The sequence below is a fragment of the Saccopteryx leptura genome, chromosome 9 (genome assembly GCF_036850995.1).
Source record: "Saccopteryx leptura isolate mSacLep1 chromosome 9, mSacLep1_pri_phased_curated, whole genome shotgun sequence".
NCBI lineage: Eukaryota > Metazoa > Chordata > Mammalia > Chiroptera > Emballonuridae > Saccopteryx > Saccopteryx leptura.
This window is the reverse complement of record NC_089511.1, coordinates 17,408,804-17,432,961: the sequence shown is the minus strand read 5'-3', so window position 1 is coordinate 17,432,961 and position 24,158 is coordinate 17,408,804. Positions and strand designations below refer to the sequence as shown.

The following is a 24,158-nucleotide window of genomic DNA, read 5'->3' as shown; positions in this document are numbered from 1 at the left end:
TTGCTGGGTCCAAGAGTGCGGCTCTGGAGGGGCTGGCTCCCAGTCAAATGGAAGAGAGAGGCAATAAAAATCTGGTGTCCTCTCTGCATTGACAGACATAGCACATGCAGTGGGGTGGAATAGTCCCAGAGGGGAACCAGGAGAACCCTGAACAAGCCTGGGAGCCCAGGGCAGGTTTCCTGGGGAAGGGAATATGAGCTGAGTACTGATGCCTGAGCAGGTGCTCATCCCACAGATGAAAGGGGTGGGAAGGGCATCTGGACAAAAGGGACAGAGTGGGCCAAGGTAGAGCTGCAGATGCTGGTGGATGGGGAGAAGTGAGATAAAATCTGGAGCCACAGGAAAAGTAAAGTTGTTTCTCTGTATCCGCGGGGGTTTGGTTTCAGGACCCCAACAGATACCAAAATCTGCAGATACTCAAGTCCTTTATCTAAATGGTGTAGTATTTGTATATAACCTACGCATATACTCCTGTATACTTTAAATCATTTCTCTAATACTTAATATAGTTTGTAATCATTTTATAATACCTAATCTTATACTACTGAATACTTAAATTATCTTACAAAACCTAACACAATGTAAGTGCTATATAAATAGTTGTTATAATGACAAGAAAAAAAGTCTGTACATGTTCAGTAAGATGCAACCATTGTAGGCCTAACTACATGTCAACAACAATATAACAATTTCTTTTTTGAATATTTGCAACCCACGGTTGGTTGACTCCGCGCATAGGAAACCCATAGACTGTACTGCCCAAGCGCAGAGGGCTAAGAAGTGCCCACTGGACTGTGTAGGGCTGGGAGGAGTGCCAGGCCGAAGGTCTCCCCACCTCCTGGGACTGGCAGGGATGGATGCTGAGCAGCCCCCAGCTTTCCAAAGTCAATGAGTAACTTGGGGGGCTGGGCAGGTCCAGGCCTGCTGCTGTGGGCCCAGTGGCGTTTTCCACTTCCGAGCAAGCGTGGCGGGCCCGCCTACCTGCTCAAGTGTCCGCCCTTCTTGCTCAAGTGTCTGCCCTGCCCTACTCCACCCAGCTCGGTCCAGCCAGCACTTCACGGAGAAAAAGCCTCACCTGGTAGGTGGACAGAGGGAGTCAGCCTTAGGCACCAGCAGGTGAGGGCCTGGGAGTTGGGGTGGGGGTGGGCAGGGCTAGGTGGGTCTGGTGGTGGAGGAAGGAGAAACACTGCCCTGTCCTCCCGTCGTCCAGGAAGATCGGAGAGGTTGTCCATGCTCTGTGTGCCCAGCTCCACGCTGAGTGCCGGGAAATGCCCAGATGAGGCCAGGGCTCCGGCCCTGAGGGGACTCCAAGTCTGAAGGATGGCAGTGGAAGGAAGAACAGTTCTGGAGACCCTGAACCAAGAGTCCTCTGCCCCAGGAGGAATTCGCCTGTGGTTAATTAATCCTCTGTGACCTTGGTCAGGCCCTGTCCTTCCCACCTTGCCTGCAGCACGAGTCAACTGCAGGAAGTGACCCTCAGAGTCATCAGGGTCTTTCCAAACTTTTATGATTTTTCAGGGCTGCTGGGAAGTTACCACTTTGAGAGCCACGATTTAGGAGGCTAAGGTGGGAAGGAGACAAAGGTCTGGAGGTGAGACTCCCATGGAGATCCTTCTGGGGGCCAGAACCGAGAAGCAGCAGGGCGGCTGGGCCTGGGGGCCTTGGTGGGCTTGGCTAAGCAGCTGGGCGCTACACTGCTAGCAATGGGAGCCGCTGGCCCTTCTAAGGGGAGGAAGAGGAGGTCAGTCTGCCTTGAAGTCGCTCTGTCTATGCGTTTGGAATGAGCTGAGGCAGCAGACAAGGGTGGCAGTGTTCATGTGGACAGGATGAGGAGGGGAAGCTCTGAGAGTTACTGGGATAGTTTAGGACAGGGGACAGACCTGACCTGTGGTGGTGCAGTGAATAAAGCTTTGACCTGGAATGCTGAGGTCACTGTTCTGAAACCCTGGGCTTGCCCCATCAAGGCACATATGGGAGTTGATGCTTCCTTCACTTTCCCCTTCTCTCTCTCTCTCTCTCTTCTGCCTAAAATAAATAAAGTCTTAAAAATAAATAAATAAATAAATAAATAAATAAATAAATAAATAAATAAAGGACAGGGGACAGGAGAAGGCCTGGCCACCTGCCCCTTAGGGACCAGGTTGGAGGAGGTTCAGGTGAAGGAGAGACAGTACGTCCCATGGGGCTTGGAGAAGCCACGGCCTGGGCTGAGTGGGAGTGAGTAGAGGAATACTTTCTAGGGGAGGGTGATAGGAGGGATGGCCCCGCCCACTGATCTGGACTGGTCCCTCACCGCCATGTCCCTCAGGCCCATCCTGACCATGATCCCTGCCTGGCTGTGGCTGCTTTGCCTCTTCGTCCCCCAGGTGAGCTGGGTCTGGCTCCCCTCCTTCAGATCCGGGCTTTGGGGGTTGGCACCCTTGCTCCCCCCTCCACCTGGAGCAGTTACACTGACCATGGAGGGTGGTGGTTGGGGGCAGGGGGCAGAGCTGGCTATAAGTCTGTTGTGGGATCATGAGGGTGGATGCACTAAGTTATGACCAGGTCCAGGGAAGAGGCAGAAATTCCCCTCCCTGTCAGGTCCCCAGCACCATGGCAGGAAGACAGAGCCTGGTGACAAGGTGGGAATCCTCCCACAGGCTCTCCTCGAGGCCCAGCTTGCAGAGCTGAGTGTGGAAGTCCCGGAAAACTATGGTGGAAATTTCCCTTTGTACCTGACCAAGGTGAGCTTGAGCGAGGTGTACCTGACCGAGGTGGGCTGCCCTCCCCCCAAGTCCTGCCTGCTTCCCCATCTCCAATTCTCCTTTCTCTTCTTGCTCTGGCTCACTTTTAAACCCTGCTCTCCAGATGTGATATAGTGTGCATGACTAGCAAGGTTTTAATCCCAGAAGAAAGTAGATCTTTAAGTTAAAGAGTAAAGTATTGGGGAGGAGTTTCAGAAAGAAGTGCAGGGAGTATTAGAGAGCATCAGGTACAGGGGAAAAAGCTCTGGCTTTGAATCTCAGTCCTGTTAATTACTGGCTGTGTGACCTCATACAAGTGCTAGCCCTCTCTGAGCCTCAGTTTCTCCACATACAAAATGGGGCCATTGGCTGGAGGGAGCATGCCTCAGATATGGCACCCCTCCCTTCACCTCTGTTTTCCGCCACCAGCTGCCGCTACCCCATGAAGAAGCCAAGGGCCAGATTGTGCTGTCAGGAAACCCAGCCACGGCAGCTGAGGGCCCCTTTGCTGTGGATCTTGAGTCTGGTTTCCTGCTGGTGACCAGAGCCCTGGACCGCGAGGAACAGGCAGAGTACCAGCTACAGGTAGGGCTGGGCCAGGTGTAGGGAAGAGCAGCAAAGGCAGGGCGGGGCACTAACTACCCTTCCCTGCAGGTCACTCAGGAGACTGAAGATGGACATGTCCTGTGGGGCCCCCAGCCCGTGCTTGTGCGCGTGAAGGATGAAAATGATCAAGTGCCCCATTTCTCCCAGGCCATCTACAGAGTTCAGCTGAGCCAAGGCACCAGGCCTGGTGAGTGGCCAGGGCAGTCAGCACACAGCAACTTCTGGTGGGCATTGAAGGGATATCAGAGAGTAAAGAGATGGTCAGAGTCAGCACAGGGACAGGGCAGCCATGGTCCAGGCTGCCTCCTCCCGTTTCTGTCCCATCCTGCGCCCCTCTACCCCATTCAGTGTCTTCAGGGGAGTCCCATCCACATTGGTCTCAGTTTGCTCATCCGTGAAGTGGGGTGAAAAGCTGTGGTTCTCTTTGAGTCCTGATACAATGATGGATATGGAAGGAAGGACCTGGAAGAGATAGAAAGGCCTGGGAGACTCTCCCATCCTCCCTAACCCTTATGGTTTGCCCTCTCCATATTCATCAGGCATTCCCTTCCTCTTCCTTGAGGCTTCGGATGGCGATGAGCCAGGAACCGCTAACTCGGATCTCCGATTCCACATCCTGAGCCAGGCCCCAGCCCAGCCTTCCCCAGACATGTTCCAGCTGGAGCCTCGGCTCGGGGCTCTGGCCCTCAGCCCCAAAGGTGAGCCTGAGCGGGGTGTGATGGGGAGAGTCAGGGAGAGCTGGGGAAGGTGGTAATAGATGAATGGGTGGCAGCAGGAGATATAAAGGAGGAGAAAAGACCACTCTAGATAGAGGGAATATCAAGGCAAAAGGCCAACGTGAACCACGCATGGAGGCAGGACCATGTATAGAGAGTTAAATGGTGTGGATGGAGTACCACAGCCCTACACTCTGGAGACCCAGGCCTAAGGGACAAAGTAGGAGAGAACTGAGGGATTATAGCCTAGGATGTTGCTGGGAGACCTTTGGACTGCCAGCAAGAGAGGCCTAGACCTGGGGGTTCAGAGCAAGGCATGGTCTGAGGATAGAAAGAAAAGTCAACCATACACCCAGCCAGCCAGCCAGCTACCCATTCACTCATCTACCCACACAACCACATATGCAGTTCATCTATCCAAACATCCATCCAAACTAACGCACCGCACACCCAAATCCCCAATCATCTTCCTGCTCCCCAACTCCCAACCATCCACCTAGTCAACCTTTCATTCATCCAAAGGGCCATCTTACTCACTTACCCATTCACCCATGTCCTCCTCCCCCTCTCCATCCTGTGATCCCCCCATCCTGTCCATCAATCATTCATTGTGTGGCTAGATATGGAAGTGAGTTTGCAAACTGTCAAGTTCTGGTTGGATTATACTTACCTGGCAGGGGAGATACCATGGTCCCAAAAATGGTTTTCCCAGGGCGAGCCTTATCCATTGCACTCCAGATGAGCTGACCCCTGCGATTTCCCCAAATGTGGGAAACTTGACTGCATAATTTGTGGTAGTGGGGGACTGCGTTCACACTCTCCCCTAATTATACAGAAAGAAAAAGTTCTGGTTGGATGCTCACAATGGTGCTAAAAGTCCTTCTCATCCCTTGGCCAAGAAAGTATCCTAAACACCTACTATATGCTTGGCTTTGTGTTTGGTACCTTGCTGAGAGAAGGATGCCCTGAACCCCTGCTCCCTCACCCCCTGCTCAGCTGACCACCCTGCCTCTTCTAGGGAGTGCCAGTCTAGACCAGGCCCTGGAGGGACCCTACCAGCTGTTGGTACAGGTCAAGGATATGGGTGACCAGGCCTCAGGGCACCAGGACACAGCTACTATAGATGTCTCCATAGTAGAGAGCACCTGGGTGCCCCTAGATCCTGTCCACCTGGCAGAAAATCTTAAAGTTCCATACCCACACCACATTTCCCAGGTGAGTAACTGACTCAGTGGCTGCGGTAGCCCTACATTGGGTACAGCTGGACCTGAGTCTCATGGGGACTTTGGGGTTGGGTCTGGGGTCCAGATCGACCCCTCCCCTTACCTGTGCTCTTATCTCCATTGTCCCCATCAGGGTGTGGGGTCCTGGGACCAGACCCCCAGCCCTTCACCTGCTATCCTCTGGCACGTGTGACTGCTGTGACCTCCTGTGTCTGCCCCAGGCTTCCTCGGGGAGAACAGCTGCCACCCCCCTGCTGCTCCTTGCTGCCAGGGGGATTGTCACTCAGGCCAGGAATGTCTCAGGCCTCCTCGAGGAATGTCCTAGGGTCAGGCCCTGCCTGAGGGAAAAGAAACAGACAACCTAGTTATTCAGGCACTGTGGGCAGGCAGGGGCCAGGCTTGGACCAGTGCAAAGCCACCGTGGAACTGTCCCAAACAGAAAGACCCTACCCGGACTCAGGGATGACAGCAACTTGCCTTGAGTCACGCAGTAATTGGGGCCCAGGCTCCCCACTTGGGAACAGTTGGACAGGAAGGACTGACACCCGGCTGGTTCTGTCTCTCGTCCTGGGGTGTCTCATTCTGTGTCCCTTCCCAGGCACACTGGAGTGGGGGGAATGTACATTATCACCTGGAGAGCCAGCCCCCTGGGACCTTTGATGTGGATGCAGAGGGGAAGATCTACGTGACCAGGCAGCTGGACCGAGAAGCCCAGGCTGAGGTGAGGTGAGGGGGGGTGCCAGGAGGGCAGGCTATGGGGGCTTGGTCACTGTCTGGTTTGCTTCTGGGGGTGTCACATCCCTCACAGGCGCTGAGGCAGTGAAAGAGCACCCAGAAAAGCTGGAGCTGGCCATCAGAAGGGAACCCAGACCCAGGCCAGGCTGGAGCTGCCCTTGGCCTGCATCTGAAGCCCCACTGCCCACTGTAGTACCTGCTCCAGGTGCGGGCTCAGAATACCCGTGGTGAGGACTACACAGAACCTCAGGAGCTGCAGGTGGTGGTGATGGATGAGAATGACAACGTTCCTGTTTGCCCCCCACGTGGTCCCCCAATCAGCATCCCTGAGCTCAGTCCCCCAGGTGGGCTATAGGCCTAGTCAGGGGCTGGGGGAGGGGTGAAGCCTCTACGAGCCATCCCATCTTGCTCTTCTTTGGGATGGGGTCAGCCTTAATGACCCCCTCAACACACACACACACACACACACACACACACACACACACACACGCTCACACCCACGCTCACACCCACACACACGAGCTCAAGTGAAGTCCAGCACAAAAGAGGAGTGGGTGAAATAGGCCTCCGGACTGGGCCCTGGGCCCACCCATGTGCGTGCTGTCTTTGCAGGCACCAAGGTGACTAGGTTGCTGGCAGAGGACATGGATGCCCCTGGTTCCCCAAATTCCCATGTTGTGTATTGGCTGCTGAGCCCTGAGTCTGAGGAGGGGACAGAAGGGAGAGCCTTTGAGATAGACTCTACCTCAGGCAGTGTGACACTGGGGGCTGTCCCCCTCCACGCTGGCCAGAACATCCTGCTTCAGGTGCTGGCTGTTGACCTAGGAGGAGCAGAAGGCGGTAAGAGCCCTGCTGGTGACCCTGATGATGACCCAGACTCCCTGCCCCTTGTGTTCTTATCCTGGCCTCCCCAACATGCCCTCCCTTGCCTCAGGTCTCAGCAGCACATGTGAGATTGCTGTCACAATCACAGACATCAATGACCATGCTCCTGAGTTCACCGCTTCCCAGGTAAGCAGGAGCCAGGGAGGAGACCTTGAGAAGGAGCTGTTGGGGGACTCACAGCCCATCCAACTGTCTCTAGATTGAGCCCATACACCTCCCTGAGGACACAGAGCCAGGGACTCTGGTGACCACACTCACGGCCACTGATGCCGACCTGGAACCTGCCTTCCGGCTCATGCACTTTGCCATCGAGGCAGGGAATGTAGATGAGACCTTTGGCCTGGACTGGAAGCCAGATTCTGATCGTGTCCAGCTGCGACTGCTGAAGGTAAAGGGCGTGGGGTGAGGAAGGGGCACACCGGCACACACAAGTGTGCCACAGCCCAGGCCACACAGTGACCCAGGCCCCACCGCTTCCAGAATCTCAGCTACGAGACAGCTCCAAGTCACAAGCTGGTGGTGGTGGTACGGAGTGTGGCAGAACTGGTGGGGCCAGGCCTGGGCCCTGGAGCCACAGCCACCGTGACTGTGCTGGTGGAGAGGGTGGTGCCACCCCCTGAGTTGGACCAGGAGAGCTATGAGGCCAGCGTCCCAGTCAGCACCCCAGCCGGTTCCCTCCTGCTGACCATCCAGCCTTCAGACCGCATGAGCAGTCCCCTCAGGTGAGCCCGAAGCCCAGCCCCTTAACTGGGCTGGACCTGCCCTGCTCCCCAGGGATGAGCCCAGGGCCTTAGAGGCAACTTATATTACCTACTGCCTGCAAAGTTTCTGAGACCTGGCTAATACCAAGGTTGTGACTTTTTTTTTCCCCCCCTGAAGTTAGAAGCGGGGAGGCAGTCAGACAGAATCCCACATGCACCTGACCGGGAACCACTCTGCATGTTCACCAGGGGGCGATGCTCTGCCCATCTGGGGCCTTGCTCCATTGGGGCTGGAGCCATTCTAGCGCCTGAGGTGGAGGCCACGGAGAGTCCTCAGCACTTGGGCCAACTCTGCTCCAATGGAGCCTTGGCTGTGGGAGGGGAAGAGAGAGACAGAGAGGAAGGAGAGGGGGAAAGGTGGAGAAGCAGATGGGCACCTCTCCTTTGTGCCCTGGCTGAGAATCAGACCCGGGACTTCCACATGCTGTGCCGATGATCTACTGCTGAGCCAATTGGCCAGGGACCAAGGCTGTGACTTCTTGGGGGAGGATCAGGGCTAGATAAGCTGGACAGGACATGGGGTATTCTGACCCCATGTGAGCTCAGGTAGTGCCTCCCCATGCTGCCTAGACTGGGCCTTCCCCAGTACCCTCATCCAGGCTGTAGCTCGGGTAGGATGCCCAATCCTGGTCCATTTCTGGGGTGACCTGGGACTAGTGGAGTTGAGTTAGACTCCCCAGGTTCTGTGAATCCCTTCCCTACCCACAATATCTGTGGTTCAAGCCCTGCCCCCCAACAAGTCCCTGAAGCTGGGGAGAGAGACTGGGCACTCCAGGGAATGGTGCCACCTGTAAGTCACAGAAAAGATAAACAACTTGAGCAGGTCACACAGCCCTGGAGGTCTCTGAGCAAGACTATGTATATGATCCCAGGGCTTCCCCACCCTCTAACTCAGGGGTCCCCAAACTACAGCCCGCGGGCCACATGCGGCCCCCTGAGGTCATTTATCCGGCCCCCACTGCACTTCTGGAAGGGGCACCTGTTTCATTGGTGGTCATTGAGAGGAGCATAGTTCCCATTGAAATACTGCTCAGTTTGTTGATTTAAATTTACTTGTTCTTTATTTTAAATATTGTATTTGTTCCCGTTTTGTTTTTTTACTTAAAAATAAGATATATGCAGTGTGCATAGGGATTTGTTCATAGTTTTTTTTATACTCCGGCCCTCCAACGGTCTGAGGGACAGAGAACTGGCCCCCTATGTAAAAAGTTTGGGGACCCCTGCTCTAACTCCTCTGGGCCTCAGGTTCTCCCTGGTCAATGACTCAGAGGGCTGGTTCTGCATCAAGGAGTTCTCCGGGGAGGTGCACACTGCCCGGCCTCTGCAGGGCGCCCGGCCCGGGGACATGTACACAGTGCTCGTGAAGGCCCAGGATACAGGTATGGCTGGCAGCGGTCAGGACAGGTCTCTGGGAGGGATACTAGTCTCGGACAGACAGATATATAGGACAGAACTGCCTCCCTGGGGCCCTTGCTGGCAACTGCTCTGCCCCACACTGGAGAGAGGGAGAAGGGGCTAGGTCCAGTGTCTCTCCCTGAGAATGCCTGGCCTCTGCCTTCCCTCTCAGACCACTCTTTTGCAATCCCCCAGCCCTGCCCCGTATCCCCAGAGAGCTTCTCAGGGTGTTGCTCAGATCCATGTTGGGAGCAGAGGGTGTGGGGCAGATGGAAGGAGGGCCAGGGGCTGTCCTGGGGCAGGACTGCCAGGAGAGATGCCTGAATGAGACAATGAGGCCAGATGGGGAGGACTCGGGACGCCACTTTGACAGGATGGAGAGCTGGCCCAGGGGCAGGTGTGTCAGGGAGGCAGCACAGTCCCAGCAGGAGTGAGCTCCCGTAGAGTCAGGCATCCCCACATCGTTGAGCCCTGGCACCGGCAGTGGCACTGCTGGAGCGGGACAGTGAGGACGACGACCTCACTATGGAGAAAAGCACAGAAAGAAAGGCATGGCAGCTGTTTGGACAGGGACGTGGGGGAGGTGCATTGTGAGGAAGAGACTGGTGTGGGGATGATTATGGGGATGGGAAGGAGAGGATAGGGTGGAGGGCGGTGTGTGGCAGGGGAACCCACAGGGTGAGTCTAATAGGTGGAAAGGGTCCAGCTTGGGGACTCCAGACTCCTCCCCAACTCCACAAGGTCCCAGGCTATCTCAGCACTGTTTCCTCTGCAGATAAACCGACACTGAGCACCTCTGTGACCCTCGTGATCCACTTCCTGAAGGCCTCTTCTGCTGCTGCCCCAACTCTGGCCCTTGTGCCCACCCGACACCTCTGCACACCCCGTAAGAACCATGGTGTGGTTGTCAGTGGACCCAGCGAGGATGCAGACCTGGCGGATGGGCATGGTCCCTACAGTTTTGCTCTTGGTCCTAACCCCACGGTGCAGCGGGATTGGCGCATCCAGGCCCTCAACGGTGTGTGGTGGGAAAAGTGGGGAGGCTGTGGCCCAGGCAGGGAGGGGGTGGCACTTAAGTGAGATGCTTTTCCATTGTGTGTATAGGGGGCTAGGGAGAGCAGCCCCCAGAGGGCCTTTCTGGTCTAGGGATTGTGATCACTGCTTATGGTTCCAACAGGTTCCCATGCCTACCTCACTTTGGCCCTGCACTGGGTGGAGCCACGTGAATACTTCATCCCTGTAGTTGTCAGCCACAATGCCCGGATGTGGCAGCTCCAGGTCCGAGGTGAGGCCAGGGCTCAGGTGTGGCCTGCAGTTCCTGAGGGAACCACTGGATACCGGGGGAGGGGCTGAGGACACGTGCATGCATGCAGGCATATGTCTGTGCACACCTGCACAACTGTGGCTGGGCGCACCGACTCAGGTGCCTGCAGGCCCACGCACAGAGGAGCAAGCACCCCTCCTATGTCCACACATGAATGCATACATGTCCACAAAAGCACGCATACCAGCCAGCTAGGCCAGGCTGGGAGCTCCAAGCAGCTGGGGAGCCCCCACGTTTACCTCCCTCTCTTGTCTGCCCTCAGTGATCGTGTGCCGCTGCAACTCAGAGGGGCAGTGCAGGCTCAAGGTGGGCCGCATGGAGGGCATGCCCACGAAGCTGTCGGCCGTGGGCATCCTCGTGGGCACCCTGTTAGCAATAGGTAATGGAGGCTGGGCTCCTGCCTGGGGGAGGGTGATGGATGGTTGGAGCCACAGCTGCTGGATAATCAGTGCCCCTGTCCTCATGGTGCTCTCCAGGCTGGAGAAGGAATCCCCCCAACTCGCCTAGTCATTACGCTCTTGCCTCCTATTATCATACTCGCCATCGTATTCATTGATAACAGCATTTACTGTTACATCATTACACAGTGACTGTGTCAGGTCCTATGCCAAGCATAGGATTATTGTACTGACTCATCCCCACAACCCTGTGAGGTAGATCCTGGCATCTCCTCATTTTCCAGATAAGGTCTCTGATGCTCATAGAGGTTAAGTAACTTGTCCAAGGTTACACAGCCAGGGTGTGGCAGGGCCCAGGTCTTTCTAGTTTAATTCTTTTAGTCCAAGCCTCCCTCTCCACCCCCTTTTTTTCTTTAACCCCCTAAATGTTTTCCTGGCCAGCTTTTTTTTTTTTTTTTTTTTTTTTTTTTTTTTGTATTTTTCTGAAGCTGGAAACGGGGAGAGACAGTCAGACAGACTCCCGCATGCGCCCGACCGGGATCCACCCGGTGCGCCCACCAGGGGGTGACGCTCTGCCCACCAGGGGGCGATGCTCTGCCCCTCCGGGGCGTCGCTCTGTCGCGACCAGAGCCACTCTAGTGCCTGGGGCAGAGGCCAGGGAGCCATCCCCAGCGCCCGGGCCATCTTTGCTCCAATGGAGCCTTGCTGTGGGAGGGAAAGAGAGAGACAGAGAGGAAGGAGAGGGGGAGGGGTGGAGAAGCAGATGAGCACTTCTCCTGGGTGCCCTGGCCGGGAATCAAACCCGGGACTTCCGCACGCCAGGCCGACGCTCTACCACTGAGCCAACCGGCCAGGGCTCCTGGCCAGTTTTCTTGGCTGGTTCTAGCACAATGCTACAAAGTGCCTTTCTCTCTGAGGTCCATGGGAAGAACTGATTGGTTCCCAGATGACTCCCACCAAACTGCTCTCCAGAGAAGGGGATCTTGGAGTCTGGGGAGTTCTGGTGGCCTCGGGGCGGGGGGCACAGCCTGGTGAGAGCCAAGCAGACTAGGCAGTCAGGCTTCTTCAGGCACCGGGACCAGAGTCATGTCCGCCTGGCCTCAGGGAGGTTGTCTGGGAAACTGCTTCCTCATTAAACCAATACCAATGGCAGGGATTCCCTAGTGATGGACAAGTCCCATCGCACCTTCTGAAAGCTGATCCAACCTTCTTGCGCCCCTCAGGCATCTTCCTTATCCTCATCTTCACTCACTTGACCCTGGCAAGGAAGAAGGACCTCGATCAGCCAGCGGACGGTGTACCCCTAAAGGCGGCAGTTTGAATGGTCCAGACAGTCCCAGCTGGGAGCTTGGCCTCTAATTCTATCTGAATCTACTGGGAGAGGACCCAGCACTGCATGGGGCCAGGTCAGAGTAGAAGCCCTTCACCTGCTCTGAGGTAGAGGCAACATCACCAGGCATGTCTGCACACTGACTTTATGGGCTGCCCTTGGAAGCGCTCCAAATGGTGGCATGTTTGTCCAACAATAAAGTCTCAGAGAGCCGGGCATGGCCCTAAGGGACTGCTGTGCCTGTGTCCAAGTGTCCACCTGTGTGTGCATTACCTTTGTCTATCTGCTCAATTATTCCTTCCCCATTTCTAGCTGCACAGAAAGGGTCTGGGGGCTCAAGGGACAAAGCTGGGGTCCCTTGTAGGGAAAGTTGCAATGGCATTGTATGGGCTCTTGCTGAGATCTTGAACGGGGTGGGTCATTTCCATGGGCATTCAGAGACCACTCACTGCAGATCCTGGGTGGATCAACTCTGTCCAGGTGGTCATTGGGAAGGGTGTCCTTGAGAGTGTCATTTCTGTTTTTCCTGAATATCATCTTTGCTATAGGAGGGCACCTTGTAAGTCCGTATCCTGTGCTCATGTGTGAGCACACTCATGTCCTTATGCAGGAGTCACCTGCACACAGGGGTGGGCATAGGTCTCTTAGTCTCAGGAGGGGGACTGGGCAAAAATCATGAAGGCCCCCTGAGGCTAGGACAGGAGAGGTGAGGCTGGGGATGAGTCCCTCTGCCCCAGTGCTGGCCATGAGGCAGCTTTGTGTCTCACACACGGGCTGGTCAGCACATGGGGAGTCTGCAGAAAGTCAGAGAAGGGAGAATCACTCAGAAGGACACCAGGGGTAGGACAGAAACCCCCAAGGCTGCCCTTGCCCCAGGTAAACCCCATCCTGGGGCCCAAGATTAAGCAGGGTCCCTGGTGCCCTGCTGAGACCTGACCACACCTCCAGACTGACCTCTAATCCCTGACCCTTGATGGAACCTAGATACATGCTGATTCCCCATCCCTCCATCCCAACGGTCTCTAGGGAGCCAGCGTGGGACTCACTGTCCCAGGCACCGTGAACTGATGATGGTAAATCACGGGGAAGGGAGGAACACAAACTCAGTGGGGCCCAGGCCCTATTTTTAGGAGATAATCTCTCCGCTCCTGGCAGATTCTGTAGGATGAAGGCCAAGAGAGATGGGGCAGGTGTCCGGGCTGGCCTGAGGCAGTCTTGGAGACTCAGCTAGGACCCCCAGCCCGGGGATGGGGCAGGCGTCCGGGCTGGCCTGAGGGAGTCTTGGAGACTCAGCTAGGACCCCCAGCCCGGGGATGGGGCAGGCACCCGGGCTGGCCTGAGCGAGTCTTGGAGACTCAGCTAGGATCCCCAGCCCGGGGATGGACTCCGAGGCTGGTTCCAACCATCCTGGGCCCAGGCCCCCACAATGGAGGCTCTGCGGACTACTATGGTTCTAGCAGAGCTTCCTCCCACCCCCTGCCCCACTCCTAAAATCTTTTTCTTGGCCTGCAACTACTCAGAAGTCTTCAGGTTATAAAGCCCTTGGAATGCAGCATTTTATCTAATCTCCCCATCAACCAGTGAGGGCGGGATTATTGGCTCCATTTTCCAGTGGAGGATTTTGAAGGTCAGGGAGGTTAAGGGCTTCAACTAGGAGTCTTGGGAGCAGGGCACAAGGTAGGACTGTCTTGCCAAGGTTTTTCGTGTTTCTTCTCCAGAAGTGTCCACAGCCTTTTAGAAGGTCTCTGCACCCACAAGACTGCCCAGAAGGGCCTTGGAGATCACTCAACCCAGCTCTTTCTTATAAAATCAGGGAAGTGAATCAAAAAAGGTGGAGCGATCTTCCCAAGTTCGTCCAGTCAGAGGGATGTAGCACCTGTGATGGAAGCCTGGAATCACCTGCTTTCTGTTTCCTCATTCTGGATGGATAGGTAGGTAGGTGGGTGGGTAGGTGGATAACTGGATGGATAGATGGGTCAGTGAGCAGGTGGGTGAGGTACCAACAAAGCAAAGAACAGATGACAGGATTCCAGGGCAAATTAAGACATCTGGCCCAGTGTGAGGGCTTCTTTCTTGGACCTTCGGGTCCCAGGCCACTGCCGGATTGTGTCCATGCTGCAGCTGACCACAAGGTCCACAATCCCCAGGGACATGGGCTCAGTTTCCCTGAGCACCTCATAAGCTTCTCCTGTGATCCTCAGCCAGTCTATAGAGGAAAGTATGGGTTGTAGAGGGATGTGGCTTCTCCTGGGTCACGGAGAGAAACAAGAAACAAGGCACTGTTTGTGGGCTTGGTGGTGGGTCAGCAAGTGTTTGTGGAATCCATGCGAATGAACTGGGCCTCACTCTGCAAGCAGGCAGGGCCTAGACCCTGCTAGGGCAAGGTTGGTGATAACTGGTGGCTCAGTGTGGGTAGAAAAACGTGTGATTCACGCTCTGCTTCATCCTTGCTGTGTGTTCCCAGGTGAGTCAGTTCACCTTTCTAAGCTTTGGTTTACTTGCTGATAAAAGGCAATTATTGGGAGGACTACAGGAGATAATTTTCAGAAAATGTATTTAGCACAGTGCTGGGCACACAGCAAGAAGAGAACGTGAGGCTCAGGCTTTTGAAAGTGAGTGTGGTGAGGGACCCCGACTCCAGCCCCCATGTGGCCCTGCTGGGTGACCTGGGACAAGATAACGCTTTCAGACTTGGCTCCATGCCAGCTCCAAGGCTCTCTCTCTCTCTCTCTCTCTCTCTCTCTCTCTCTCTCTCTCTGGTTGAAGTTGGGGGTCTTGCAGGGTTCGGACTTGCAGGGGATGGAGGGAGTGGCAGGGTCTGCCCCAGTGGGGAGCTCATGTCCTGCTCTCCCAGGCCCCTTCCAGAGGCACAGGGCCAGATCAAAGGGACCCAGCACTGAGGATTGGAGGCAGGCTTGGAAAGAATGTAAACATGAGGGTATTTTTAAACTTTTTCCAGCTCCAGCGATTAGGGCTCTTGAAGCAAGAGGCCCAGAGGTCAGTTCAGCCCCCACTCACAAAGAAAGAAACAGTCTTGAGATCTCAGAGACCCCTACCCACCCACACCCAGCTCTACCACCACAGGACTCTGGTTTGGGCCTCAGAGCAGAAGTTTTTTTTAAAATCTCACCTCCAGCCAAGCTGCTACAGCAGGATAGTGTGTTTCTAATGAGAGGGCCTCAGAGGTGTGGGGGCGTACCTGGCAGGGCTAGTGCTGACAGACTGGGCTGGGAGACAGGTGGTGTGTGTGCACGTGTGTGTCTGTGGGTGTGTAGTGTACATTAAAGTCTGGTCTGCCACGCTTACAATGTGTGGCTTCAGCCTTTCCCTTTGTCCCCTTCCCTAGCATCCTCAGCCCCCGGCACTCCCTGGGCCAGTGGGGGACGTGGGGGGAGACAGGAGGTAGTCTTGAGGGTCAAGGGGCAGAGGACAGGGGAAAAGTGTGGAGAGCAAGGGGGCTGGGGAGGGGCCAGGGGCCAGTCTGACCCACGCAATGAGTCAGGCTGTAAGAGCTGCAGGGGCCTCTGACGTGGGGACTGGGGGACTCAGCTCTCTTAATTACCCCTAGATGTCACAGTGACTCAGAAACTTGAACAAAGGCTCGATCTCCTCACTTCCTATGTCACAGTGACGTTCACTCTGGGTTCCATGACAACAGCTACTTCCCTCGAGTGATGCAGCCACCCTCACACACTTAGGCGACACAATGGAGCACACCTGCAGGAGTGTCACAGGGAGACTCAGAGGGGTCTCAGCCACAACATGCCTCCACATGATCATATCCCAGGGATTCCCACACCCCTACCCCATCATCATCCCCCCTGACCAGGAAGTCAAAAGGTCAGAGTTCACAGGAGCATTCTGTAGCCAGGTCAGCGGGTGGTTACCAGGACAACGAGGGGCCCTAGCCCTAGGGGAGGCCTTACTGACAGTTTCCTATGCTTCAGGGAGCTGCTGTGCCATCTTCCTCTGGTATGGGCCCAGAGCAGGACAGTGTCCAGCTCGAGGTCACACAGCTCCTCAGTGGAGGGCAGGGCTCAGGGCTCAGGCCTCAGGCTAGGATCAACAAACTGGTGTGCTCCCCTCTGCATCCCAACTGATGAGGCAGCAGGGATAGAAGATGAAGCTTGGTGCTTTATCATAAGCTATTGTGAGGCTTTAGGCCCAGGACAGTGGGGAAACCTGACGGGGCTGGGACTGATGGGGAGGGGTACCTGGAGACTTGTCCCTAATCTGACGGCCGGTGCTGGCTGCCTGAATACGTTGCTATGTTGTCCCTGTGTGCATGCTCACTCACCGGGGCTGTTGCTATTCTTACCTACTTGGTGATGGCAGCAGGGTCAGAGATAGTGGCTGGGTGGGAGGGAGTCATGAGTACCAGCCCTTTATCTGACACATTCCCTGGAAACTTGGCAGGGGCTGCCAGGCTCTGGAGGCCTGGGTATGGGAAGGTAGGGTGGTCACAGGAACAGGGTGGGGGGAGGGGATCACCCAGGACAAGGCCCTGCACAGCTGCCTCTCCTACAGCCAGCCAAGGTCCCATCAGAAATGGCCTGGGGGTTTCCAGCGGGATCTCTTCCCATGTGGTCATCAAGACCCTCCAGTCATCCTTAGCTTCCTTCCCAGTCCAACCCAGAATGCACCACCTCTGAGCTTTTGATGCCCCAGAAGCCCCTAAGCAGGGGTTGCACCTCTATGGGGAGAACATTATACTGTGAGCCATGGAGGCTCAGGCTGGCCACTGTCATGCCCACTTCCAGGCTACGTGACCTTTGGGTAAGTCACTTCTCTCTGAGCTTCAGTTTCCTCATCCCTTTCTTGGGCTATTGTAGGGATGGCAAAGTCCAACAGTCCTAAAGGGGGCGCTATGGGCTGCAGTGTATGTGTATGTGTGTATGTGTGTGTGTGCGCGCACGTGCGCGCATGTGCGTACATGTATGCATACCCATGTGTGCGCTCAGGAGTGGGAGCAGAATCGGGAGAGGGAGACACATGGGTCCCCCACCTTGGAGACTCCCTCCCGGTGGATTTTCCGTTGGCACGTCGGCACCCTCTCCCCCAAAATAGGCCCTATGAGCCGCGTCCGACAGAGCCCAGACTGAGGGAACTTTTTTTAGCTGCCCTTTGATTGTCAGCTCTCAAACGGCAGCTATTTTGAGCCCCAACGCCTAGAGGAGTAGAGCCAAGTGGGGGCCCAGGTCAGCTCAGTGGGCCTGGCTGGCTCCCCAAAGGCATCTCCGCAGGGGCCAGCCAGGCCCTCTCACGCCCAACGCTGCTGGCGGGGAGAGCGCAGCATCCCCTGTGCATTGGTCCTGGGAGCTCATCTGTCCTCCAGGGAATCTGCAGACCTGGCAAAACCACCCTCATTTATAGAGCTCACCCCCCACCCCCACCCCAGGCCACTGGCCACCGCCACTAAGAGAGCACACTGTGAGGATTAACTGAGATTATACAAGCAAAGCCCTTACTTAGCACAGGGGCTGGCACAAGGTAATGGGTCCTGGAAAATTAGGAATAGCTATTACTATTACTGTCATTACAGCTACAGCCATTCTTGTTTTTGTTGTTGCAGTAATATTTTTATCAGGTTTTCCTTCCAGTCTTTTTTCCTATGCATTTATCTTACATTGCTGACTTAGAGACACAATACTCCTCCCCATCACACACCAGACCTCAGATGAAAGAAGCCCCTTCAAGACTATGCACATCTGGGCTCCGCCCCTTGGGCTCACTCACCCCTCTATAAATGGCCTTTGGGTGTCATGACCTCTGAGATTGTATTTGATCTTCCCAATTGTCTGTGGTATGCCCACAGCTCTGTCATCTCCTCAAATGCCGTCAACCATGGCCCCATAGGATTCCAGGGCTCCAGATTCTGAAGTCAAGTTCTAGATGCTGGATCCCCAGGTGGCCCTGCACCTAGATTCTAGAACCTTTTGGCTAGAACCTAAGGAAATGGGCTTGTTTCCACAGCTTCACGTAAGAGACACTTTCTGGCTGTGTAGGTATGTAAGATTCAGCAATGGATCATGAGGACAAATAAAAATGCTCTTGGCTTTCTGGTCAGAGTGTTGGGGATGGAGGAAGGGTATGGGCTGCCAAGAACTGAGGATGGAGCAGAAAGCCAGATTCGGGGAAGTGGTGCAGCAGGGAGAGAAGGGTAGAGTGGTGAGCCAGGCCTTCCCCTTCCCTGCTGGGGTCATTTCCCAGCAGGGCAGCAAGATCAGCTGGGGTGGGGGGTGGGGTCACATGCTCCACCTTTGCCCCAAGTGGTTACTGCACAAGGTGAGACTTCCTTCTTACCCGAAGAGCAAAAATAGGTCCCAGGTGATGGTCGGAGATTTGTGCCCAGAACCACCAGGGTTATTCTGAGAGCGGCAGGCATGGGGCCAGGACAGGCTCTCAGTCAAGTGGGACTGAGCTGAAGTGGCATCCTTAGCTGCAGGCTCACCCTGGCCTTTCAAGAAACCTGACTGGTGTGGGAGGACCACAGCCACACGCTGGCTAACCTTCAATGGGTGGGCCTAGAATCGCGACTCAGCTGTGTGACCTGGGGCATCACTTCTTTCTCAAATGGTGGGGACCTTGATCCGTGCCTCTCAGGGTGGCTCAGAGAGCTCTGTGAAGCTGACATATGTGTGAATGTGTGACCCAAGGTGCTCAGATGTGTAAATCTCCACTTTGGCCGCCCCAGAGTACAGGCCCACCGGGCCAGGGAAGGCAGAGGCCTTGCCTGCATAGCCCAGCGGCCAAAAGCCCCCTCCCTTCCAATGTGAGGGAGCCAGAGTCAGGCACAAAAGCACGTTTCTGGAAGGGCTTGTGGGGATTTTCCAGGAACAACTCCATCCAGCTGGAGAATTCCATTCCCTGCCCTGCTGCTCAGGGTCAGGCTAAGGAGGGGATGTTCCTGCTCGTTCTGGTTCTGCCCAGCTCTTGCTTCTCGCCTGCAAAGTTCAGGACACAGTGCCCACAGCTTATTCTCTTGTTGCTTGCTGTGGAGGGGGAGGGGGCCAGAACCTCCAAGGCCCCCGAGAGGCCCTGGTACAGAACAGTGCTGGGCACACTGTTGGTCCTCTTCTGACCTTTCACCCCTTCCTTGGACAATCCCTTTTCTTCATCCACTACATCCCAGCATTTTCCCTGAAGCCCACCTTTGCCCTCAGGGTCATCCCAGATGAACATGGACAAGCCAACAGGATGGACACTGGCTTGGGAAGAGATGGCACCTTACCCAGCTCAGGGTTGGCGGTGGGGAAGGGTAGCCAGTCTTGAACAACTGCCTGGGCGAAATCTCAGAGGACTGGGACACACCATGACATTTCTGAGGGTGTCTGATGGGTATTGAGGTCAAGGGTGGGAACTGAACTGAGCTCAGTTATTTGTGGAGCTAGAGTTGGACCCCAGTTCCCTCCCAGCCTAGGCCTCTTCCGTCCATAGCTACCCCCACCAGGGTCTTTCCTGGGTTTGACCAGAAACAGGAGGGTGTCCTCTAAGGGGGAGGCTAGGCTGGCAAATGGGAATCTCGGAAAGAACAGGGTGTTAGAGCTCGGCTCAGGGGGATTCAGCTCAGCTCGCCACAAGGGGCCACCGTCAGGAATATTTCTGCACCCACAAAATGTACTCTCTTCCCACAGAGGTCTCTGGGGAGTGACAGGACACTCATATTTGCTGGAAGCAAAGTTCTTGTAGGGTCCCAGCTGGGTCCTGGAGACTGCCAGACCCATTCTGCCATTCTATCTCAACTTTAGCTCAGCACCTGTGCTTTCTCTGGCTTTGGTCACCATCTCCACCCTTGGGAAAGAGGAACAGGGCCCCCTCCAAGGGAGGAGCCAGCGCAGAAGCCTCTTAGAGCCTCACGGGTGGAAAAAGTTACCCGGTTCTAAATCTGCCAGCCTTTGGGTGATCTCATCCCCTTCCCAATATAGTTGTGGTCCCCTCCCCCGCAGGCTGGCTCCGGGCCAATGGGGGAAGTCACAGGGAGCTGATGGAGGGGAGTGAAGGCTGTGGGGGGTAACTTGGGGAACACATTCTGTTTTGAAATCTGATTTTTCACCCTACCCCCTCATTTACAGAATTTACATTTAGCAGTTTCCTGTAAAATAATAAAGATCTTCCACCAACACTTTTCCCCCACTGTCACTTGCTAAATCCCCACTGGATGCAGCAGAATCTCTTTGTCCAGCATGTGGAGGAAGGACATGTCAGTGGTGTCCAGTTTCTCTCTCTTGTAAACACAAGCGGCATGACCATTTTTGTTCAAATCCAGTTGTACAGTTGCCTGATTCTCCCCCACCCCTACCCCCTGCTTCTCTCTCAGAACTTCTGACAGGTGCTGGGCAGGAGAACCAGCGTTATTGTGTGACTGATGGGTTCTGGGCCCTCCCCCAGGCCAGAGGTGCCAGGCCCAGGGCTGAGAGGGGATCAGAGACCAGCCCAGGGCCATGGGGTCAGGGGAGCAGGCAGGCTACGGTTGCTGGTCCTGCCTGCCTGCTTGAAGCCAACACTACCCCCTAGCTTCCACCTGCTCTTGCCCTCGCAACCCTGTCGGCCATGCTGACTGGGGACACACAGGGTATGTCCTGTGTTGTATCCACACAGCCTCATTCCAGGTACAAGCAGAGGGCCCAGCCTCAGGGTGGGACAGTCCCCACCCATAGTCCATCCGATTTCAGGTCTTGCCTAGTGTTTAAACAACAGCATCTACTAGAATGTTTCCATGAACCAACACTCCTTTCTGCCAGGCTTTTTTGTTTTTTAAATGATAGTGTTTTGTTTTTTTAAAGTCTTTATTCAATTTTTTTTTCCAGAGAGGAGAGAGGGGTGGGAGGAAAGAGGGAGAGAGAGAGAAGGGGGAGGAGCAGGAAGCATCAACTTCCATAGGTGCCTTGACCAGGCATGCACAGGGTTTTGAACCGGCGACCTCAGTTTTCCAGATCGACGCTTTATCCACTGCGCCACCACAGGTCAAGCTCTGCGAGGCTTTTGAAGAGCAGATAGGGGATGTGTTTTTTTTTTGTTTTTGTTTTTTTTTAAATCAAATGAGTAGATGTTCAACAGAATTGAATGGTCGCTTAGCAATGTGTGAAAGCTAAAAGAAAGCTTTGGAGTCAAGCACCAGGGTTCAAAACTCAGCTCTGCACTTACTAGTTTTGTGATCTTGAGCACATCATTTTACCTTTCCAAACTCAGTTTCACCATCTGTAAAATGAGTTCATAATACTGCCTCATACAATTGTGAAATTTATTACAAGGAATTGACTCATGATTATTGGAAGCTAAGAAGGCATCCTTCAGTCCTTTTAAATAAACACATAAAATTAATTACCACAACCCTTTATCAGAGTCATCAATTACCAAGACTTTGCTGCACATTAGCTTTGTCAGTCCCCAGTGTCATTTGGTTATTGTATTCTATTGGTTACAAGCAAGTTGCTAAAACCTTCCCACCCAGATTCAAGAGGAGGAGAATTAGACCTCCCACTTGGGAGGAGCATGATGGTCATCTTCAAAACCATAACAAGGAGCAAAATGTGGCGAGTTCCAGGATCCATCCCTGGGATGGCCAAGAGGCCAGCCCAGTTCTTGGAAGAGGTGACTTCAGTTAGTGGGGGAAGACAAGACCTCTTTATCTTTTCTCATTCCTTAATCCCTGTGTGACTGTAGTACCCACAACCTGGGGTGGAAGATTCTGAGCTTTCTCCCCAGGGTGATGAGGAGCCATGGAAGGATTTAGAGCAGAAGAGTGACGTGGTTAGATTTGTCCTGCGTGGAACTGACTGGAGAGGGCAGCGGTTGTTTGGGATGGGGAAGAATAAAGGTGGCTTGGACCATTCTTGGGACTGGGGCAGGAGATGAGCAGGAAGGAATAGAGCCCAGAGCTGCAGGGAGGGTTGCTGTGGGGACTGGCTGCAGGGATAGAGGGGGTGGGGTGGGGGTGTGAAGGGTTCAGAGTTGTGGGGCAGTCCACAGAGAGGGACACCCACATTGAAGGAGACTGGAAAAGGTAGCAGCCACTCTCCTACCACCTGCAGCCCACCTTGGGACCCCAGCAGCCCCTTCCCCACAAGGCAGGGCTGAGTGATCACAAGACAGCGTCCTTCCCCCATATCACACCCTGGGGATGTCCAGGGCCTGGCGGGGCTTCCTGAGGGTGTTCCAGGTTGCAGTCCCAGGGAGACCCTGCTCCACCCAGTCAGGAGCCTCAGCGCCTCACCTCAGGACCGCTTTTCTCTACTCCAGCTGCAACAGACGCCAACGTGGCCAGATGGCGACATCTAGAGGCAGCCTCCTGCCTGGTATTGCTTTACTACAGATTCCCATGGCAAAGGGCCTGTGCCAGCCCAGTGTTCCCATCCATGTTCGCATTAGAACATCCTTGGGACATAGCGACCAACCCGCCAGACAGCTCGGAAGAGGCCCAGTTCCTCCATCCCTTCATGCCAAAGCACAGAGAGGGGTCCGCAAAGCCCTTGGGTCCCCAAGTGAAGCCATGGATACTGTTTCCTTTCATAAGCCAAGGAGCATGTGGTCCTGTTGACATTCTCTGTCCCCAACCTGCTCTACTGCTTTGTTTCAGAGGAAGGGTCATCCCCTCAAATCAGTCAGCTTCTCACAGAGCCAACTCTTCACCTCCACCCCACCACCTAGGCCGGTCCTGTGTCCTGCGTCCCAAGTGAGAATACACAATGGCCCTCACCTTTTTTCAGTGATCCTTTTTTAGTTAATTTTTCATTTCCACTCATCCATACCCGTAGTTTTTTCTCACTCCCCTTCTTACTTCCACGCCACCACTCATGGAACCCTCCTGCTTCTCTGAGCTTTCTCTCTTTTGCTAGTTCCTTTTCATTTGCTTTTCTCAATCATCCATCCATCCATCCATCCTCCCATCCACCCATCCTTTCTCATTCATTCTATAATCAGCAAGATAGGGCTGAATCTGATGTTATAGGGATGATGGTGGGGAGGAGAAAAACAACAAATTCCCAACAGCGCTAAGTCACAACACTGCCAGAAAAGTGGGGGGATTGAGGCAGGACTTTCTGTGCTGCCTCCACCCCACCTCCATGCTGATGAAGAGCAAGACATGCCCATAGTCCTTTCTGAGGTCACTGCACAGCCTTGCTCATTTCTGCATTCCTGGAGACCACCTAAGGGCTATTTCTTCCCCATCCAGCCACATCTGGCTGGCTCCCCGTCAGTCTTCACTGCAGCTCTTGCCCCTCTGTCCACAGTGTCCCTGGAGCCTGTCCTTAGACCTGTGGGACTGGACTTACTGCTGTGTTCCTCTCCCTGAACTGGTCCCGCCCCATCCCCATTGTTTCAGTATCATGGGCCCATAGGCCCCAGCTGGAAGGGGCCACCCCTGGCCAGCTCTGTGCCTGGCTCTGGGGTACATAAGGTTTGTGTGGGGTGGACTGGACAGAGCAGCAGCTCATGGCAGACATTTCTTCTGTTCATCTGCTGCAGGAAGAATGGGTTGGGCAAGTGAGAGCTTTCCATAATCCCAGAAAGGCAGGGAGAGGTAGACCCGAGGTAGAGCTGGCTTTGGAGAGTACCTCTATAGACCACTTTTCCAGGGCATAAGGGTAAGTAATGCGTTTGGCCAACTTATTCCCTTGCCAGCGAAGGTCAGAACTGGAACTCTGGCCCCTTCACTCCCCACGTGCTCGTCCCAGACAGGCGATTTCCCATGTGGAGCAGACTAAGTCAGAGGACAAAGGAGCAAATACACCCTGACCCACAGAAGTTCAGTAAAAGCTAACTCATTCCAGAGGTAGCTTTGTAGAGTGCCAGCCACCCATGATTCAGAGGGTCCCCAGCCTGGAACTACTTAAGGGCATTTAGTAGCTCAAGTAAAATGAAAACAAAAACTCTAGAGGTAAAAGAACAGTGTAAGCTTCCTCCCTTTAGTTAGTCTAAAGAGCTTAATTTTAAATTTTAATTCTCACTATTTTCTCTCTATTTTTTTCTTCTTTTCCAAGTGAGAGGAGGGAAGATAGAGAGATAGACTCTTACATGCACCCGACCAGAATCCACCTGGCAATTCCTGTCTGGGGCCAGTG

General features: G+C 54.6%; 1 protein-coding gene and 1 non-coding gene across 4 annotated transcripts; both read left to right on the top strand.

Moving 5' to 3' along the window:
• The first annotated feature begins 980 nt into the window (after window positions 1-980).
• Window positions 981-12,341, top strand: CDH16 (cadherin 16). 3 transcript variants are annotated; one of them, XM_066349382.1, is made up of 20 exons: window positions 1,061-1,116; window positions 1,211-1,418; window positions 1,519-1,591; window positions 2,309-2,366; window positions 2,640-2,723; window positions 3,153-3,308; window positions 3,378-3,516; window positions 3,869-4,027; window positions 5,064-5,260; window positions 5,867-5,989; window positions 6,197-6,347; window positions 6,616-6,843; window positions 6,938-7,014; window positions 7,088-7,276; window positions 7,369-7,610; window positions 8,895-9,028; window positions 9,820-10,062; window positions 10,222-10,329; window positions 10,631-10,747; window positions 11,990-12,341. In XM_066349382.1, the coding sequence occupies exons 4-20, from the start codon at window positions 2,322-2,324 to the stop codon at window positions 12,085-12,087; spliced, it is 2,490 nt and encodes an 829-aa protein (XP_066205479.1). In that variant the 5' UTR covers window positions 1,061-1,116; window positions 1,211-1,418; window positions 1,519-1,591; window positions 2,309-2,321; the 3' UTR covers window positions 12,088-12,341. The 3 variants fall into 3 exon arrangements, with proteins under 3 accessions (XP_066205477.1, XP_066205476.1, XP_066205479.1); XM_066349380.1 differs by lacking the exon at window positions 1,211-1,418 and having other exon boundaries at window positions 981-1,078; XM_066349379.1 differs by lacking the exon at window positions 1,211-1,418 and having other exon boundaries at window positions 1,027-1,116.
• Window positions 4,708-4,871, top strand: LOC136381690 (U1 spliceosomal RNA). The gene has a single exon (XR_010747164.1). It is a non-coding gene; the product is annotated as a U1 spliceosomal RNA (small nuclear RNA).
• Window positions 12,342-24,158: the final 11,817 nt, after the last annotated feature.

Excerpts from the sequence above, each read along its gene's own strand:
- CDH16 (XM_066349380.1), top strand. The coding sequence starts at position 2,322 with ATGATCCCTGCCTGGCTGTGGCTGCTTTGCCTCTTCGTCCCCCAG. Across the intron at positions 4,028-5,063 it reads TCTGGCCCTCAGCCCCAAAG|GGAGTGCCAGTCTAGACCAG; the intron begins GTGAGCCTGAGC and ends TGCCTCTTCTAG. Across the intron at positions 7,611-8,894 it reads CGCATGAGCAGTCCCCTCAG|GTTCTCCCTGGTCAATGACT; the intron begins GTGAGCCCGAAG and ends TCTGGGCCTCAG.